Here is a 19091-nt window from a genome sequence, read left to right on the forward strand (position 1 = left end):
GACTGTTTGGCAGGGACAGAGGGTACCTGGCCAAGGGACATGGGGAGGGTGGGTGGAGAGGCAGGACTGTGAGCAGCCTTGGGCAGTCATTTCAGCATCTCAGGTGATTACAGGGGCCCTCGAGTCACTGCCATTTGATTTCAGGAGCTGTGTGACCCTACCAGGGGAGGGAAGAAAACACTCTGAGAGAACCTTCTGCAAGCTTCCAGCCCCCGCTTTCTCTCCTGTGACTACACATAGGCCACACTGTCCACAAAACCAAGGGAGGTTAGCTTTGGCCTCTAGCCCTCCCTTCCCCCACCAGAGATAACCCTGGGTGGGAAGTCTGGAATTCTAGACCAGGTTCCATTTTGGGCCCTGTGTAGATATTCGGGTGTTTCCACTCCTGTGGACGCTGGTGACATGCGCTGAAGTGGGACAAGAATCCCACCTCTGAGGATTGTTAAAGATGCCAGCTAGGTGACAGTGTGAGTGCTCTAGACCAAACAGCCCAGTTCTCAGGGTGAGAGGAGAGACTTCAGAAACAGGTACGTGAGCTGGACCCCAGGGCCGCTGAGAGGGAGGACCCAAAGCTCCAGAGCAGATGGCTTGCCTGGGGGATGTCCAGGGGAAGGCGACCAAGGCTCCACCTTGCCAGTCATCACCTGTCACCACTCATGGATTCACACTCATGTAAACCTCGGGGCCTCTGTGCAGGTGTAGTGATGATCATAATGGCAACTGGGGGGTGCTGGGACCTTCCTGTGGGCCAGGCCACACAAGACTCTGACAGGTGCGTGCTTCCAGCTGTGTGCAGGACTGAGAGAGGGTGAATGTGAGCCTGGACACCAGAGATGGCAGGGAGGAAGGGGTGTAGTTAGCTGAGGGACTTCACAGGAGGGCACTGGAAGCAAGGAATCCCGGGCACTGAGGCACTTTCTGGCTCAGGTGTGAATGATTAACAGTCAAACTTTTTTCTTTCTTTCTTTTTCTTTCTTTCCCTTTCTTTCTTTCTTGAGAGAGAGAGTGCGCGCACAAACACGAATGGGGTAGGAGCACAGAGAGAGAGGGAGAGAGAATTCCTAGCAGGCTCCTCACTGTCAGTGCAGAGCCCGACGTGGGGCTTGAACTCTGAACCATGAGATCATGACCCAAGCCAAGATCATGAGCTGAGCGGAGATCAAGAATAGGTTGTTCAACGGATTGAGCCAACCTGGTGCTCTACTCGTCAACTCTTCTTGAGACCCCTTTTGGGTGACATAGGGGAACCGCATAAGGAGGGGCAGGAGGGGAAATAGGGACCTCTTCCTCTTCCAAACTCCAGACCCGCAGTAGCTCCGCCCGCGCTCTTGCTTAGCATATTGATCATGCTAATTAATTTATTTTTAGCGCGCATATTGATTATGCTAATTTAAACCCAGTCCCGCCTGCTCCCGCGCGCTGTCCCCAAGGCCCCGCCCCCCTGGAACGGCCTATGGCTGCGGAGGGGCGGGGTTATGTTAATGAGGCCAATCTGGCCACACTGGCCGCGCCAGCTGCTCCACGGAGCCCGGGCGAGGCGGCGGCGACGAAAGCCATGGCCCGGGCGTTGGCGGGTCTGGCCGCCGGCTTGTCCTGCCCGCGGGTCGTCCCCAGCCAAGACTCGGACTCAGACACAGATTCGGAGGACCCGAGTAACCGGCGCAGCGCGGGCGGGCTGCTCCGCTCGCAGGTCATCCACAGCGGTCACTTCATGGTGTCGTCGCCGCACAGCGACTCGCTGACCCGGCGGCGCGACCAGGAGGGGCCCATGGGGCCCGCCGACTTCGGGCCGCGCAGCATCGACCCCACACTCACCCGCCTCTTCGAGTGCATGAGCCTGGCCTACAGGTGAGGGCGGCTCCGGGGCCCGGCAGCCTCGGCCCTCCGTGGCGGCACCACGCGCTGGGGCCCCGGACACCCCACCCGGCCCCAAACTTTGGTCCCTGGATGCTCTCGGAGAGTCCGACCACATCCTGGACACCCTTCTCCCCCAACTCCGAGCGTCCTCTGGCCCCGGCCCTGCCTCCAGATTCCCATGGCTCACCACTTTCACTCCCTCCCCAGGGTGCGGACCTCCTGTCCTCCACCTCGACCTCCACCTCGACCCACCAAGGCCCCTCTCCCCGTCCTGACTCTTCTGCCCCCAAATAAATTCCAGGGCATCCCTCGAGCTCCCAGGACCCTAAGCCATTCCCACCCTCCACTCTGGGGGCCACTCCACCAGACCACCTCGGCCCTCCGCTCCCTCCCCAGTACCCGGGCCCAGACACACTCCATTCCTGCACCCTGGCGAAACTCCTCACGCCCATGATTGTCCCGATTCATAGCCAACGTCTTTTGAAACCCAGTCTCTTGTCCACCCTGTACTTCCCAATTGCCGGGACACCTGTTCTTGACCTGTTAGGTCGAGGGTGGAGGGAGAAGGGTGCTCCGGGGGGCCCAGCTGGCAGAGTTTCCCAGCGGGCGCCCGGCAGGGGGTGCTGCTGGTTCCCCGGGAGGCCTGGGTTCGCCTACCCGGGTCGCAGCGCGAGGCTGAGCGCCTAACGCTGCCTGGGACCCCTGCTACGCGCGTCGCAGAGCTCGCGGACCGCGCCTGGCCCGGGCTTCCACGCCTGCCTGCGTCCCAGGAGAGGGCGCGAACCCGGGGTCTGGCCCGGTGCCCTGGAGCAAAGTTCCCAGGAGCTGAGGGGCCAGGATAAATTATCAACCGAAAACTGTAGAGGTGAAAGGGGGATCGGCCAGCCTTGATCTTTTCTCTGTGCAAATATTCCTCTTCCTCAGAGGCGCCTCCTCCCCTTCTGAGAACGGCGGGATACAGAACGGCCCTTGAGGCTCTCTGATCTGGAGCCGGAGCTGGGGTGGGGGTTGCGCGGGTGTTGCCCACCCCCAATCGCGGCAGCCCAGCCACGACCCCATTGGCTGCAGGCGGTGTAACCTTGGCCCATATGCTCTGGCCCCGGGCCCAGGTCATGTTGCAACCTGATCGTCCAGGGCGCCGGACCGATGTGGAAAGTTCAAATTCCCGTCCCTTTCTTCCCTTCCCCCGCCTCCAGGGACATCACGGGACAGACTGGGACAGAGCATCTAAGGTCCTGGTACACCGGATGTGGGCACCCCCCAGGTTCTCCCGGCCCCCCACGTTTCTCACCTGCTCCCAACTTCAGCTTCCTCCTTCATACTACACCCCACAGACCATGGGTGACCAAAAAAGGAGGTTCAGGGGAGGGGGCAAGGTCAGGAGCAGAGCACACTCCAAAAACTGCTCCCACTAAGAGGCTGGACTAGAATCTGATGTGACCCAGGGCAGCTGGGGAGGAGAGGGCTGTTCTTTTCCCCTAAATACCCAGCATATTTGGTCTCTGTGGGGGCCTAAGAGCCATGGATGGAGGTGACTCAGTACTACAGGAGCCTTTGGCTTCCCGTTTGGTAGAGAAAAAAATCTGAGGCTCAAACTGGGACAGTGTTTTAGCCCTTGAATACCCCTAATTATAGGGGTCCCCCGGAGAGGAGTGGACTAGAGAAGCCAGGATGCCCTGAGAGAGTAACTGGATGGCAAGGGACAGCAAGGCAAGGGGTCCCCAGGTGCTTGGCCCAGAGGACAGCCTGTGGGTGCCTGGCCAGCTTTCATCCTCAGCAGGGCATTGTGGGCAGAGGGAGGACTTCTCTCCTAGGAGGAGGTGCATATTCCGTGGTTCTGTGGGTGGAAGCCCCAGGGAGACAGGGTCTGGAAGTTCCAAGAAAACACTTGTTTGTGGCCAGAGCTGGCTAGCTGTGGAAAAATGGCCCCGGGCATGTAGACCCGAGGCAGGACCCTGTCAGAGAGACTCTCAGGGAGTTCCTATAAGGGAGTTTGGACTCATGAAGGGGGAGCGGTGCTGAACTGAGTTCTAGGTTTTCTCCTACCCATCCCTGAGATTCCCAGATTTTCTATTGGTCAGAAGAAGCCTTTGAGCCCTGGTCATGGGCTTTTTCCTCTGCCCTGAGCCCCTCTCCTCCCCTCCCAGCCAACAAGCCCAGCACAGACCAAATCCTTTCCTTCTGGGCTTGTATGTTGTCACTGTCTCATCTCCCTGAGCCCTTCCTGGCCACAAACCCCAGAACCTTGGCAAGGACAGGGAGGGAGAGGGGGCAGGCTGGGCGTGGGACACTGAGTGATCAGAGTGGGTGGGGAGGTTGCTGGGATACAGGCAGAAGCAACAAACTCAGGAGTCCCCCCAGGTGCCAAAGAAGCTGGCCCAGGAGGTATCAGTGCACCCCACCCAAGTCTCCCTTCGAGACAGATGGTGTTTATCTAACTTAGGAGGGAGAGGGCCAGCCAGCAGGCATGGGCTATGTACTCTATTTGGGTAATGAGGCCTGTGGTACCCTGGGGTGGCAGCTCTTCCCACTCCATACCCCAAAACAAACACAGGAGCTTGGAGACCGGAGAGGAGAAGAGACCTGGTGACCCATGCGTTTCAGGGGCTGTAGGAGTCAGATTGCCACCCACCCACCCGTCACCCCCACGATGAGGGAGAAGCCTTGGGAGAAGGTAGGCCTGGTGTCCCCCCAGGCCTCAGCCTTCCATGTGAGCAAGGGTTGGAGGAGATGGGCCAGAGGGGACTCGTATACAGCCCTGGCTTGTGGACCACGAGGAGGGAGGGAGGAGGGAGGGATCAGTGGGGGGTCTAGACTCTGAGCATCTTGACCTCCTAGGTCAGATCCTTAGCGGTAGCAGACTGGCCTGTGCCTAGCACTTCTTGACCTGGAGAGTCATTGCGAGAGTGGATTTCATTGACTGCTAGGATTAGGGTCAGGGTGAGGGCTGGGGTAAGGGTGCTGCCTCCCCACTGCCCACCACTCCACCATCCCAGCTGCCTTCCTTTGGGGCCTGATGGCTGTTGTTTTGCACACGCCCCTAAGAAGGGGTGCACCCCATCCAGCTCAGTCCAGATTGCCATCCTGGGATCCTGGAGTGGGCAGACGCCAGAAGGGCCGGGAAAAGGCAACGGCTGGCTGCTTGGAAGCCACTGGTAGTAAAGAGATTCTCTCCTCACCCAGGCACACCTTACCCATCCCCGGAGGAGGCCGAAGAGGGCCAGTGAAACTGGTGGAGAAAAGGCCACAGGGCCTGAATCAGTCTCCACCATGTGACCTTAGGCATGTCCCTTTCCCTCCCAGGCACTCAGTTTCCCTCTGTAAGAAATGGCTCTGAGAACCCTCCCTAGCCAGCCTAAGAAAAGGATGCCCATGAGGCCATGGTATTATTGTCCTGAGGAAGGAGCTGACAAACAGGTTTCAGCCTGGTTTTAGTTCTGGTGGTAGGTTAACGAGCAGCTCAGCCTGGAGCAGGGACCTGGGAGGGTTTTTTAAAGGCCTGACTCTCAGGGTAGGGATTTCAGGCAGAGTGAGGGGCAGGATTTATGGCGTTGCAGGGGAGTCCTCAGCTTGCCCAGCATGGATGAGTAACCAGCGCATGGGAAGAGTGGGGAGCCAGCCCTGCAGGAGGCCTCCCTGAGCTGCCCCTTGTCCAACCGCCTGACCCAGCCCTCTCCCTCTGACAGTGGCAAGCTGGTGTCTCCCAAGTGGAAGAACTTCAAAGGCCTCAAGCTGCTCTGCCGGGACAAGATCCGTCTCAACAACGCCATCTGGAGGGCCTGGTATATCCAATGTGAGTGGGCACCATGGGCCTCGCCAGCAAGGGGGGCTGCATGTGGGAGGTGCCCAGGAAACCCCCTTAGGGCCAGCACCAGCATCTGACCCCCAGAGTCTCGGGGGACGTGTCCCAAAGGGTACTCTGCCCTGGGATGCTAGGCACAGCGGGGGTCACCCCTTGGAATCCTAAGGTGGGCAGAGATTTGGAGGGCAGTTCAAGACCCTTTCTGCATTCCGTCAGCATAGTCAGTGCTCCAGATGCCAGGGTGGAAAGAGGTGCTAGATGCTGGCTAGGCCAATGGCATCACATGGCCAATGGGGAAGCTAAGGATCCTGCCTGGGTCTCCACCAGCCTTTCACGAAAGTCCTCACTGAACCCCCATCAGGTGCCCCCATGGAGACTGGGGACAAGGGGCCAGAGAGGCCATGTGGTACAGTGGAGGGGGGCTTCGGACTTGGGAGTTACCCAGAGCTGCTTTCCTCCCCAGTCTCTGCCCTTGCCGGCTGTGTGACTGCAGGCCGTGTGACTAACCTCTCTGAATCTGTTTCCTTATCTATAAAATAAGACCAATAGTCCTACTTTTCCTGGTTGGCATGGTGATAACAAGTATGAATGGGCCTGGCACAGAACTGATGCTAAATAAGTGATGGCTGAATCTGAGATGCCCTTGAGGAGGTCACGGTCATTCATTTGGGGATATGAGACCCGCCCGCCCACCACGGCCCAGCAGCAGAGGCTGAGCGGCCTCAGACCAGTCGGCCCTGGATTGGGACCTTGTCCAGGTCAACCAAGTCCCACTTGATCAAAAGCTTCCCTGAGCTGGGAACACACAGCCCAGGAGGGACCATACTCAGTATTCTCTGTCCTGGCTCCGTTGGATTCCATCCAAGCAGAGAGAGGGAGGGTTTTCTGGTTTCTATTTATCTATGTGCCCAGTGCTCCCTAAATCATCTTACTTGAGGCTTCCTAGCAACCTTGGCAGATAGATATTATCACTCCCATTTTATGGATGAGCAAGTAAGGCCCAGAAGGCCAGTAACCTGTTCAGGGTCATGGAGCATAAAAGAAGCAGAACTGTGATTAGCTGGGAGTCCAGGGCTCTCCTACTCTGAACCCAGTGCTCCTTCTACTGCTCCGAGCTGGCTGGCTTCCAGTCCTCACCTGACAACACATAGGATGGGCCCTACTCAGACCAGGAAGCTGATAGGCCAGAGGGAGTCACTGCCCACCCCTCCACACACCTCTGCGCTCTCCACTCTTCCCCACAAAGCTGGATGGGATGCAGATCCTTCTCTCTGCAGAAGACATTTCTGGTGCCACCCAGGGCCCTCACCCAGACAGGCAGACCCTGGTCTCCAGCTATTGCACGAGTTGCTGGAAGCACCCCACGTTCTGTGTCAGACAGAGGCGGGTTGAGTCAAGTTCTAGGATGCCCCAGCTGTGTGACCTTGGGAGAGTCCGTAGCCTCCTTAGCTGGAGCTCACTCATCTGCAGAGTGGGAATAACAGTAGGTCCCGCTCTGAGGTTTGCTGTGAGTCTTCAGGGAGATCATTCATATCTCAGCACAGGGCCTGACACGCACAAGGGCTCCCCGAAGGTGATGATATTTTTGTGATGATAGTAACAACACGCGGCAGGCATGTAACAAATGTCAGCACGCGCCTTCTCCCTGAGCACTGAGGGTTTGAAGGTGGGCTTCAGGAAAGGGAGAGGGGTGGGGCCAGCTAGAGGACTGCCTGGCTCATCCCCTCGAACCTGCCACCCCTCTGCAGGCTCCTGGCCTCCAAGATCCCCTCCTTTCTCACACCCCCAAATCCTGGTGTCCTCTGAGCACCCAGGGCACTATGCACCTCTCATGGCAGGCTCCCCACCTTGCTTTAGCTTGTGTTCTGTGTGTGCTTTCCTTATCTCTCCAACTAAGCTTGAGCGCCCCGATTTATCCACCGATTCCTTGTCCCAGTATCTGTCACAGCTTAGGTGCAAGGGGCCAGGTGGTTGCCTGAATGGGTGAACTTATTGGTGTTGAATAAAGCCTACCCCAGATCCAGGAGCCACATGGTCACTGCCCTTCTGTCTGGAGCACAGGGTCCCCAAGGTGGGGGAGGAAAAGCCCAGCCAGGCCTGCTCAGACCTGACCCTCTGGGGACCCTGGACAAACTTATTCTTTCCTAGTGCCCATCTCCTCATCTGGGAAGCCAGGACAGCCACTCTCTGAGACCCTCCTTGCTCTAACCCCAGGGAGTCCCTACACCTGAGGGCCTATCCCTTTGTCTTCCCAGCCACGCTCAGGTACCAGGACAAACTCCCTCTCCCATTCTCATGGGGATCATTTGGGAGAATGTCCTTTAGGACAGAACTTCGTAAATGATGCTGAAGGCCCCAATAAGTGTCACATTCAGGTGGTCCCCCTTGACTGTCAATTGTCTGAGAGGAAGTCTGCTGAGGGCTAAGGCGGAGAAAGTCACTGCTTGGGGAGCCCAAGGTTTGGAAGCCCTACTGTGTGCCAAACTCTGCTCCAGATTCAGGGATTTCAGTCTAAAGGGCAACAGCTCCTGCTTTTACTCCCGGCAGGGAGGTCAGCATGCAGAGAAATGGCCAAGGCCAAGTGGAGAGCGAGGCAGATAAGACCATGGGGTTTCAGAGGAGGGAAGCTTCCTGGAAGAGGGGTGGCCCTGGGCAATCCTGATGGGTGGGCAGGTGTGGGTGAGGCAGAGGAGGGAAGGGAAGGGCGGTGTAGAATAACACCGGAAGGTGAGCTGTGGTGGGGAAAAGCCGTTTGGCTTCAAGGTGGGGCCTATGAAGGAGGTGAAAAGGGGGATGAAGCTGACAGGCCAGTCATGGAGGGTTTGGAAGCCAAGGTAAGAGGTGTGGACTTTATCCTGGAGGTCTAGGGAACCATGGAGGGTTTCTGCACTTCCAGGCCATGACAGGAAGATGGGCTGGAGAGGGTGAGGCTGGAGTCAGGGAGGTCCGGGTGAGAAATGACATCAGGCCAGGGTGGCATTGAATATGGAGGGGAGGGGACAGTGGAAGAAATGCCACACATCCTCCGGAGTGACTTAGATAGGAATGCTGGGGCCAGTGGGGAGTTCCTGTGACTGGAGGCAGCAGTGGCCGCCCAGAGGCACAGGCTTGGGAGGGATGTTTCAAGTTTTGGGACATCCTTTTTTTTTTTTTTTTTTTTTTTTAATTTTAATTTGGTACATCCTGATGGAGATTCTGTGGGCAGCTGGAAAATAAGCCTGGAAAGAGGCAGGATGAGAGAGGTTGGGGGGCGGGCCTCAAAGAAGGACCAGTGAAAATGGTCAGGGAAACAGGAGAACCAAGGGAAGGTTCCCTTGTCGAGGGAGGAGGGGGTGCTCCACCGCTGAGGCCCAGAGGATGGGCCCTTGGGGGGGGGGGGGCAGACAAGGGCCTTGACAGAGCACTGGGGGCAGGTACTGAGTTACAGGAAGTGAAGAGGAGACCAGGAGGCGTGGAGTGCAGGTAGTGGTGGCAAACCTTCCAGAACAAGGAGCAAAACAAAGGGGTGAAAGGGAAGAAGATTAGCTTGTTGGGGAAGCAAAGGAAGGGAAAGTTTGGCAGGAAAAGGGGAGCTTGGAATGTGTTTATGGGCCCAAAAGGAGGAACCTGGGGAGAGACCAGGATTGGAGATAGGGAAGGGAGTGGAGGAGGTGGCAAAAGGGCTCAGCTAGGTGGCCTGAAGAGACAAGGGGTGGTTATCTGGCATCAGCTTGGGCAGTGCCTGAGGCAGGGGACCAAGGGCTCCAGGCCCTGGCCTGCTGGTCTGAGGGTCTGATGTTGGAGCAGCTCATTTCCTGTGATCACACAATCCCATTCAGCAACCATTGCCTGCACACCTGCTGGGCTGCCGAGGGGGGCAGAGGAGGTGTGGGAGGTTCCTTTCACGGCGTCCCATAGAAGAGGGAGCTCTGGGAGGGCTGGAGCAGGCAGAAAGACTTCTGGAGGAGGTGGTACTTAGTCTAAGCAGGATTTCCTAGCGTGGCACTTGAGTCCCAGTCCCCTTGGAGTGGGAAGTGATGGAGCTGGGTACCCTCCTGACCTGGCCCCCTTCTCTCAGATGTGGAGCGGAGGAAGAGCCCCGTGTGTGGCTTCGTGACCCCCCTGCAGGGGCCTGAGGCTGATGAGCACCGAAAACCAGAGGTAGCTGAGACGCAGGACCTCCCGCCTGCCTGCTTCCCTACCAAGCCCGGTGCCTCCTAGTGCCGGGCAGGAGGGGCTGGCCCCGATGGGGATCGGGTGAGGGGTGGGGTCCGTGCTGCCCGTCTCACTGAGCCCCCTCCCGGGCCCTCTCCAGGCCGTGGTCCTAGAGGGCAATTACTGGAAGCGGCGCATCGAGGTGGTGATGCGCGAGTACCACAAGTGGCGCATCTACTACAAGAAGCGGGTCAGTGGGGGGCCCCGGGGGGGTTGCTGACCACTGCCTCTCTTGAAAGAGCCCGGGGCGAGACGCCCCTCGACCCTGCCTCCCATTAAGACCCAGGCTGACAGCGCCACCGTGTGGCCGAGGGTCCCCTCGCAGCCTCCTTACCTCCCAGCGCGGAGGAGCTCCAGAGGGGAAATCGGCATCCCTCTCATCTGGGGGAGCTTGTGAGTAGGGGAGGCCTTGGCGGGAAGTGATGGAAGAGGGACAAGGGATCCATTGTCCACCTCCGTGTGTTCCTGCAGCTCCGTAAGTGCAGCAGGGAAGGGGATCTCCTGACCCCAAAGCAGGTGGGTGCTCCCTGGACCCAGAGAATTGACAGCTTCTAGGAGATGAGGGCGGGACCCGATGGGAGCAGTGGGCGTGGCCGCCGTCCTCTGGTTGATTGAGCCCTTCTCCTCCTGAGGGGTGGGAAGTCCTTGAGCGAGGTGGTGGGAGGCATCGGGGAACGAAGTCCCTAAGAACTGAGGTTCCAGGCAGAAAAAGTATAGGGGACAGGAAGAGGCCCCTTATCTGTTCAGCAGGCCATCCAGGTCTAGCTCGTGGAGACAGTTGTTAAAGGCCAATGGGGTGACCATAAGCCTTCCAGTAGGCAAACTGGATCCTCCAGAGAGAGAGGTGAGGAGGGCCATGTACTGACCACTTCATCCCCCAGGTGGGGGCCATATGAAAGGGCCAAGGGCAGCGGGAGACCCCGGGGTCCCTCTCTCGTGGCTGCTGAAGGTTCTGTCTCCCTAGGCGGAAGGGGGTTGGCAACCACCGGAGCGATGGTGCGAGCACCTCTTCTCCAGCGTGGTGCCCGTGCTGCTCGGGGGCCCAGAGGAGGAGCCTGGCGGGCGGCAGCTTCTGGACCTGGACTGCTTTTTGTCCGACATCTCCGACACGCTCTTCACCATGACTCAGCCCAGCTCCACGCCCCTGCAGCTGCGCCCCGAGGATGGTAAGGGCCTGCACCTGCAAAGGGAGGCCTGTGAAAATCCGGCAGCCAAGGGAGGATGGCCAGGGGTGGGTGGCCCCCAGTCCACCCGGCCTGCCGCTCCTGACGTCACCACTGCCCCCTCCAGCTTATGTGGGCAATGCTGACATGATCCAGCCGGACCTGACACCCCTGCAGCCCAGCCTGGATGACTTCATGGAGATCTCAGGTGAAGCAGCGCCCGGTCCTGGGGGCAGGGGGAGGCGGGGCCCGTGGCTGGGTCAGTGTGAGGAAAGTCCCAGCATGACCACCAGACCTCAGGCCCCTGTGGGAGGGTGGATGATCTGAGTGATTTCTGAGGGATCTTCCTGGTCTCCCTTTGTCAGGACTTGGGATGCAAATGACTTGGCCTTAGGTGAGAGCAGGGCCAGACTGGATACTGAGCAGCAGTCAAGGCTCAGGGGCATTGAAGCTTCAGGCTCTGGGCTCTTTGGGCTCCCAGGAAGCAATGGATGCTGGGACTCTCAGGAGAGAAAGGGACTTTCATTTGTTTGGGTCTGTTTATTATTTATTTAATTCCCTTTAAAAACTATTTATTGGGGCACCTTGGTGGCTCAGTCGGTTGAGCATTGACTCTTGGTTTCGGCTCAGGTCATGATCCTGTGGTTTATGGGTTCAAGCCCCTCATCAGGCTCTGTACTGACAGTTCAGAGTCTGCTTGGGATTCTTTCTCTCCCTCTCTCTCTGCCTCTACCCTGCTTGTACTCTCTTTCTCCCTCAAAATAAATCAACTTAAAAAAAAAAAAAAGGAAAAGAAAAAGAAAATCCCAGGAATTGTATCTTGTAAAGCACTTAAAAATTGTAATGTTTACTTATTTTTGAGAGAGAGAGAAATGAGCACATGAAGAAGGGGCAGAGAGAGAGGGAGAGAGAGGATCTGAAGCGGGCTCTGTGCTGTCAACAGTGAGCCCAATGTGGGGCTCCAACCCATGAACTGCGAGACCATGACCTGAGCAGAAGTCAGACGCTTAACTGAGTGAGCCACCCAGGCACCCCAAGCACTTTTTAAGTAACATGTTTCTGTGCCTCCCTCTCCTGACCCCAGGGCCACTGGGTCAATGGTTTTTGTGTCCTCCCAGAGATACCCATGTCTGTATAGCAGCTGTGGACAAATGTCTCTTTTTGTTTTCACAACACACTCTTCCTACATCATTTCTTTTACTTAGCTATAGATCTTGGAGACTGTCCCCGATAATCAAACATTTAGGGGATTCTGGAGCCATGCTAGGGGTCAGGTAGCCATAGAGACTTGGCTTGCCTTAGCCAAGGCTCCGGGGCGAGAAAGGGGGGTTCTGGGATACAGGTTTAGTGGCAATGACCCCTCCACTCCTTTTTCACAGGGTCCTGGGCCTGTCAGTCAAGAGGTGGGGAGGGAACTAGGGAATGAGGAACCACCCCCACCCCTGCCTCAGCCCTGGACAGGGTGGGGGCTGTGGGGGCAGAAGTGTTGATGGCAGTGCCCTGAGAGCAGACCAGCCTGGGAGGGCAGCGGTCCTGTCTGGGCACACACACCCCTGCCACAGGTAGGAAACTTCCTGGACCCCAGGCTCCAGGGCCAAAACTGAGGCTGAGAAGCCGCTTCTCTCAACCCAGGGTGGCTGCCTGGGTGGGGGTGAGCATGGGCAACCTACGATAGGGGGTGTGGGTCATGCAGAGGAGGTGGTTAGTGTGGCTCCCTCTCGTGCTCCATTACAGGGAGGGTAGGGACCACCAGGGACACCGGGGCTGGTGCTTTGATTGTCCCCCAAGAGCTCCTCGCTTGAGAGGAATCCCAGTGAAGAGGCCGGAACTCTATGGAGGGAGGGGGCTTGGTGAGGAGTGCTCAAGGAAGGGGAGGGGGCTTGGAGCAGGAGAGGGTCTCAGGGAGCGGATGCACATCGATGGTGGGGGTAGAAGCTTGGGATGGGGGAGACTAGGGCTCCGTGGGTGGCTGGCCAGGGCTAGGAAGCGGAGAGGGGCAACTGAGGGTAAACTATGGCTGGGGGTTGGTGGTGACTCAGTGGCGAGCTGGGCTCCTTACTGCATGAACCCTTCTGAGCACCGGGGGGCAGGCAGCAGCAGTGAGCAAGAAGCAGGCCCAGTATGTGGCTAGTTCTAGAGCCCGGGCCTCAGGGGGCCTAGTGGTGAGGCCCACAGTCCGTGGGGGCTGGGGGATATAGGATCGGTGACCACTCATTCTCTGCCACTCAGTCCCTTGGTTAAATGGAGACGGTAGGACAAAAATATCCTTTCTGATCAGGTGGCCAAGGAAAGACACACACACACACCAGGCACAGAGCAGACATGCACATGCCAAGCACCTCACATCAAGGCAGGCACACAGGCTCAGACAGAGCTACACGCACACACAGGGAGACAGACAGATGCTACATGTAGAGCCACCTTCCAGTGACAGGTGGGCACCAGAGTCACGTAAGACGTGCAGACAAGTTTAGGGGCACCTAGGTGGCTCAGTTGGTTAAGCGTCCGACTCTTGGTTTCGGGTCGGGTCATGATCTCGCGGTTTCGTGAGTTCGAGCCCTGCGTCGGGCTCTGTGCTGGCAGCACAGAGCCTGCTTGGGATTCTCTCTCTCACCCTCTCTCTCTGCCCCTCCCCCACTCATGCTATCTTTGTCTCTCTCAAAATAAGTTTTAAAAACTTTAAAAAAAAGGAAACGATAAAAAAAAAAAAAAAAGATGCACATACAAGTTCAACACACAGCAGGCTCCAGATTTGGCATGGTCTTATCTGTCCCACTCCTGAGTCTCCTTCTCTTGGGAGGAGGCCTGACCAGCTCCCCTGCCTGGGGAGCCAGGGCCCATCCAAGGCCAGCGGAGCTGGGTGGGACAAGACCAGGAGGTCTTGGGAGCTGCTGCAGGCCAAAGACTGGTCAGGGTCAGAGAAAGGTGCCCGGAAGGGAGCGGGTGGGCGGGCGGCGCCCAGGCCCGGGATGTGGTCAGGCCGCAGGCAGCTGCTTCCCAAAACCAGAATAGCCTGGGGCTTACACAACCCGCACCTCAGACAATCTGGCTGACCCTTCCCGCCAGCTCTTCCAGGCTTTCCAGTGCCCCCCCCAACTCCTGCCCCCACTCTGAGCCCACCCTCTGACCCCTGCTATGACCCCCTTAGCCCTTCCACCCCACTCCTGGGCTCTACTTTTGAGGCCCCACTTGACCTTCCCACAAGCCAACTTCGCAGACCCACTGACCTCCTGACCCCTCTCACCTCTATCTCACCCCTTGAACTCCTATCACCCCGGGGCTCTTCCCTACCCAGGACCTCTGCCCCTTTGCACCCCACCCCTGTCCCTTCAGGGCACTCTCTATTACCCCTCCCCTTTCTCTGGCCCCAGCAGGGCTGGTAACAGGAGCAGAAGAGGGGAGTGCCCAGGCCTGGGACAGGGAAGGGGGCCTCATGAGCCGAGTGTGGGGCTCGGTGGGAGGGCTGTTTCCCGGGGGTCCTGCTCACGCCCCCACACGGCCTCTGCTGTCCTCCACGCAGGCCCATCCCAACCGAACCTCTGTTGCTGCTTCCCCTGAGTGAGACAGAAACTCTCAATTTCACAATCTCCTGTGGAAGCCCCCCCTCCCCCGCCTACCCCCACCTCACCGCCAGCCAGGCCAGCCCAGCTTGGGGACAGGGCACGAGGCCCACTCTCCTCCCACTGCCTCCAGCCACGCCTGGCCCTATCCTTAACTGCCACCACCCTGTATGTTGAATTACAGATTTCTTCACCAGCTACCGCCCCCCACAGACACCCACGCCCTCACATTTCCCGGAGCCCCCCAGTTTTGGCACCATGGCTGACCCTTTCTTCGGCAGTTCGATCCTGGGCTCAGAGGTGCCCCCTGCCTCGTCAGGCATGACCCACCTCTCAGGGAATAACCGCCTGCAGGTGAGCTCCCACCCCACGCCATTCAGCCGTGCCTCGCTCACCTGCCCATGTCCAGGAGATATTCAGGGCACTTCCTGGGTGCCCATTCCTGCGCTTGGTCAACTGAGAGGGACTGGAGGGGGGGAGAGAGACCCCATCTCTGCCCTCTGAGCGGGCGCAGTTCAGCTGAGGAGGAAACCGTTGTGAAGCAGAGATAGACCAGGTGGTTCTGGGAGGGAGGCTGAGGGCAGGGGAGCATGGAGCAGGGTACCACGAAGGACTGGGGTGCTTGGGGAAGGCTTCCTGGAGGAGGCGAGGTTCTGGGCTTAGTGAATGTGTTGGGTTTGGCCAGAAGAGGCCAGTAAAGGGCAAGCCAGATGGGAGGAGAGCACGCGGAGACAAAAAGGTCAGTGTGAGCATTTAGGAAACAGTGAACCTGCCATTTTGGATACGGAACTCACAGGCTCAATTCGGTGGTTGCCGCTCTGCTGCCAGGTCCCTCTGTCATCAGACTGTTCCGGCACTAGTGTAGTTCATTGCTGAGAGGTCTCTCTCCTCAACCAGACCGTGAGCTCCTTACTGGAAGAGCTAGGCCTTGCTCACCGCTGCATCTTCCATACCTACCACAGTTCAAGAAGCATAGGGTCAATGGTTGCCCAATGGTTGAGCCACTAAGTGAATGAGTGAATGTGTGAATGGATGGGTGTGTTGGTGAATGGATACACGGGTTGTAGATGGGGGTGGATGCTTACATGGGTAAGCGAGTGGTTGGTTGGATGCATGTGCTGGTGGATGGACTTGTAGATGAATAGGGTGGTGGCTGGATAAGTGGCTGGTCAATGAACACATGGTGGATAGGTGGACGGATTATGTCTGGATGGGTTGGTGGATGAATGGGTTGGATGGATTGGTGAATGGGTTTATACCTCACAGGTTGGTGGAGAGATAGATGAGTTAGCTCACAGGTGAGAGGCCAAATAGGGGAATGGAGAACGAATGGATTGGTGGTAGGATGGAATCATTATTTGGTGAATGAAAAGATGGGCAGGAAGATTGATGCTCTTTCTTACACCTAATGTGTGCCTAATTGTGTTCCACTCCCTCCCCTCATTAGGTTACAATTTCCTTTGGTGTGTGTAGGTGGGGGGACAACAGCGATCATTTCTCCTCTCTCTCCCAGTGCCCAGTCCAGACCTCAGCCAGGGCAAGAGCCTGCCTGGGTGGCTGCAAAGGCCAGCTTTCTCCCCTGCTCTCTCTCTGTCCCCCAACCAGGCTCGGAGCAGCTGCCCTGGCACCCTGGACTCCAGTGCCTTCCTGAACTCTGATTTCCTCCTTCCTGAAGACCCCAAGCCCAAGCTCCCACCCCCTCCAGCACCCCCACCCCTCTTCCAATACCCTGCCCTTCCCAAGGAGCCTGGTCTAGAGCCCTGTCCCCCACCCGCCTTCCCTCCCATGGCTCCTCCCCCTGCTTTGCTGCAGGAAGAGCCTCTCTTCTCTCCTAGATTCCCCTTCTCTACTGTCCCTCCTGCCCCAGGAGTGTCCCCACTGCCGGCTCCCACTGCCTTCCCACCTACCCCCCAGCCTGGTCCAGGCCCTGCCCCTGCTCCCTTCCCCATAGACCTTCTACCCTCAGGGTATCTGGAGCCCCAATTTGGGCCTCACTTCACAGTGCCCCAAGGCATGAGGTCCAGAGGCAAGCCCCCCGCCCCATCCCCTAGAGGGGAGAAGCCCAGCCCCCCAACCTTGGCCCCTGCCACCGCCAACCCCACTACCCCAGCAGGGGGCAACAACCCCTGCCTCACACAGCTGCTCACAGCAGGTGAGATGGGAAGAGCACTGTCCTCAGAGGGGAAGTGGGAAGCCTGTGGGAGCAGAGGGTGAAGTGGTAAGGGGTGGGCTCAGCTGTGGGGGAGGTGGCGAGGAATTAGGGACATGGGCCCCAAACCCGAAAGGGGAGTGAGCTATCTGGAGGGGAGGGATGGGGTCTTGGGAGATGACGGGGCTAGGGCTGTCCCCAGTGTCCCTCACAGTTCTGCCTGTGCACAGCCAAGCCTGAGCAAGCCCTGGAACCACCACTCGTATCCAGCACCCTCCTCCGGCCCTCAGGGTCCCCGGTAAGATGGCAGGCACTGGGAGGTGAGGGTGAGCCCAGGGCTTCACCCCAACTCTCTGCCCTTCTCCACCCCTGCAGGAGACGGCCCCTGAATTCCCCTGCACCTTCCTACCCCCGACCCCGGCCCCCACACCACCCCGGCCCCCTCCAGGCCCAACCACACTGGCACCTCCCAGGCCCCTGATTGTCCCCAAAGCGGAGCGGCTCTCGCCCCCAGCACACAGCGGTAAAGAGGGCTTGCAGGGATCCGGGAGGGGGGTCCCTAGGGGATGGAGAAAGGGAAAGGAAGAAGGAGCGCCCACATCTGAGGCCAGGATGAGAGGGAAGGGGCAATGGGACCCCTCTCCCGTGTCGGTCTGTCTGGGGGTCTGTCTTTCCCCGCCACAGGTGGTGAGCGGAGGCTGTCTGGGGAACTCAACTCCATTCCAGGCCCGGGGACCCTGAGTGTCTGCGTCTCTCCCCCTCAACCCATCCTAAGCCGGGGTCGTCCAGACAACAACAAGGTGGCACCATTCCCTCACCCCAAGATCTGTTTGCTACCCCCAGGCCCTTCCATGCTCCTTCCTAGGCTCACCCCCCTGTCTGCCTCCCCAAGACTGAGAACCGGCGCATCACACACATCTCTGCAGAGCAGAAGAGGCGCTTCAATATCAAGCTGGGGTTTGACACCCTGCACGGGCTGGTGAGCACACTCAGCGCCCAGCCCAGCCTCAAGGTGAGCCTCCAGCCTGGGCCGGCACCCCCGGAACCACAGGGCTCCTTCGTAGACCCCCTGACCAGGACCAAGCCCCAGGGCCCCCCAGACACCCAGTTTCCTCCTCAGTGGGCCTCAGAGTGGGGCCACCTCCAGCACCTGAGCCTCACTGGGGATGCCTGCAGGTGAGCAAAGCAACCACACTGCAGAAGACGGCCGAGTACATCGCCATGCTGCAGCAGGAGCGGGCGGCCATGCAGGAGGAGGCCCAGCAACTACGGGATCAGATCGAGGAGCTCAATGCTGCCATTAAGTAGGTGTAGGCGGGGGGGTGCGTATGCGCGTGCGCAGGCGTGCGCCGTGGGGGGAAAAGGGGCAGGACTCCCAAGCCCTGACCAGCCCCCTGTACCCCCCAGCCTGTGCCAGCAGCAGCTGCCTGCTACCGGGGTGCCCATCACGCACCAGCGTTTCGACCAGATGCGAGACATGTTCAACGACTATGTCCGCACCCGGACACTGCACAACTGGAAGTTCTGGGTGGTATCCTTACTTGGCCAGCGGTACGGTGAGCGCCGCAGCCGGACCAAGCTGTGTCTGACTGCAGGCTCAGCGCCACAGGCCAGGCAGGGTCCCAGAGCTGCTCCCAGGGGAAAGGGCCCCGGTTCCGCTCCCTCTTTCCAGGCCCTTGGCATCTTGGCCAGCAGGAGTGTCCAGTGATTAGCTGGGAGCAGAGGGCAACCGAGGGAGGAGCCCCTGGGTGAGGGGAACACAGCCCTGCCTGCAGAATGTTCCGAGGGCAGTTTGGAAGAGCCTAAAGTCTGGGTGATGTGAGTGGGGTCGGTCCTAAAGAAGACATGGAATCTCTCACTCCCTTACCTGGTCAAGTTCTTGGCTGAGCCTGGGCAGGAAGCCCAGGGAGGGGGGATAGTCCAGCTAGAGGAAGGGCATAGAGGAGCCGGGCAGAATTGGATGGTAGCTATAGCGGGAGGCCTCGAGGTTCAAGGTGCCACAGTGGCCAGGCCCTTCCCCTTGTTTGGCCCAGATGTCAGAGCTACACGTGAGCTGGGTGAGGGTACTCGGTGGACAACAGGCCTGATCCTTGACCTGGGCCCAGTTCAGCATCCTCATTCGGCCTCTGTTCGAGTCCTTCAATGGGATGGTGTCCACAGCAAGCTTGCAGAGCCTCCGTCAGACCTCACTGGCTTGGCTGGACCAGTACTGCTCCCTGCCTGCTCTCCGGCCAAGTACGTGAGCCACCTGCCTGCCCACCAGAATGTCCAGGCCTCCGGGCAGAGGGTTCCACCTGCTCAGACTGTAGGTCCAGCCCGACTTCAAAATAGCCTAGAGTTTGGGCCATCCCACTATGTACCCTGGA

At 58.6% G+C, this 19091-nt stretch overlaps 1 protein-coding gene and 1 long non-coding RNA gene across 8 annotated transcripts in view; one reads left to right on the forward strand and one right to left on the reverse strand.

Annotated features, from left to right (window-relative positions):
• MLXIPL (MLX interacting protein like) overlaps positions 1–19091 on the forward strand; it is a 32667-nt gene that overhangs the window by 12602 nt on the left and 974 nt on the right. For 2 of the 7 annotated variants that reach the window (XM_053213219.1, XM_027041951.2), the window contains exons 4-18: positions 5544–5650; positions 9717–9799; positions 9954–10043; positions 10325–10369; positions 10818–11019; positions 11144–11224; positions 14761–14930; positions 16182–16728; positions 16956–17023; positions 17101–17248; positions 17410–17525; positions 17618–17737; positions 17902–18029; positions 18133–18256; positions 18831–18960. In XM_053213219.1, coding sequence (XP_053069194.1) covers positions 5544–5650; positions 9717–9799; positions 9954–10043; positions 10325–10369; positions 10818–11019; positions 11144–11224; positions 14761–14930; positions 16182–16728; positions 16956–17023; positions 17101–17248; positions 17410–17525; positions 17618–17737; positions 17902–18029; positions 18133–18256; positions 18831–18960 — 2159 coding nt within the window. Of the gene's footprint in view, positions 1–1082; positions 1849–5543; positions 5651–9716; positions 9800–9953; positions 10044–10324; positions 10370–10817; positions 11020–11143; positions 11225–14760; positions 14931–16181; positions 16729–16955; positions 17024–17100; positions 17249–17409; positions 17526–17617; positions 17738–17845; positions 18030–18132; positions 18257–18830; positions 18961–19091 lie in introns of those variants that run through there. The other 5 variants (XM_053213218.1, XM_027041948.2, XM_027041947.2 and 2 more) reach the window with 5 other exon arrangements.
• On the reverse strand, positions 6803–18029 carry LOC128313622 (uncharacterized). Its single transcript, XR_008294577.1, has 3 exons — positions 15371–18029; positions 10188–11033; positions 6803–7123 (listed from the first exon to the last, which is right to left on the reverse strand). It is a non-coding gene; the product is annotated as an uncharacterized LOC128313622 (long non-coding RNA).

This window comes from Acinonyx jubatus, chromosome E3, assembly GCF_027475565.1.
Source record: "Acinonyx jubatus isolate Ajub_Pintada_27869175 chromosome E3, VMU_Ajub_asm_v1.0, whole genome shotgun sequence".
Classification (NCBI taxonomy): Eukaryota; Metazoa; Chordata; class Mammalia; order Carnivora; family Felidae; genus Acinonyx; species Acinonyx jubatus.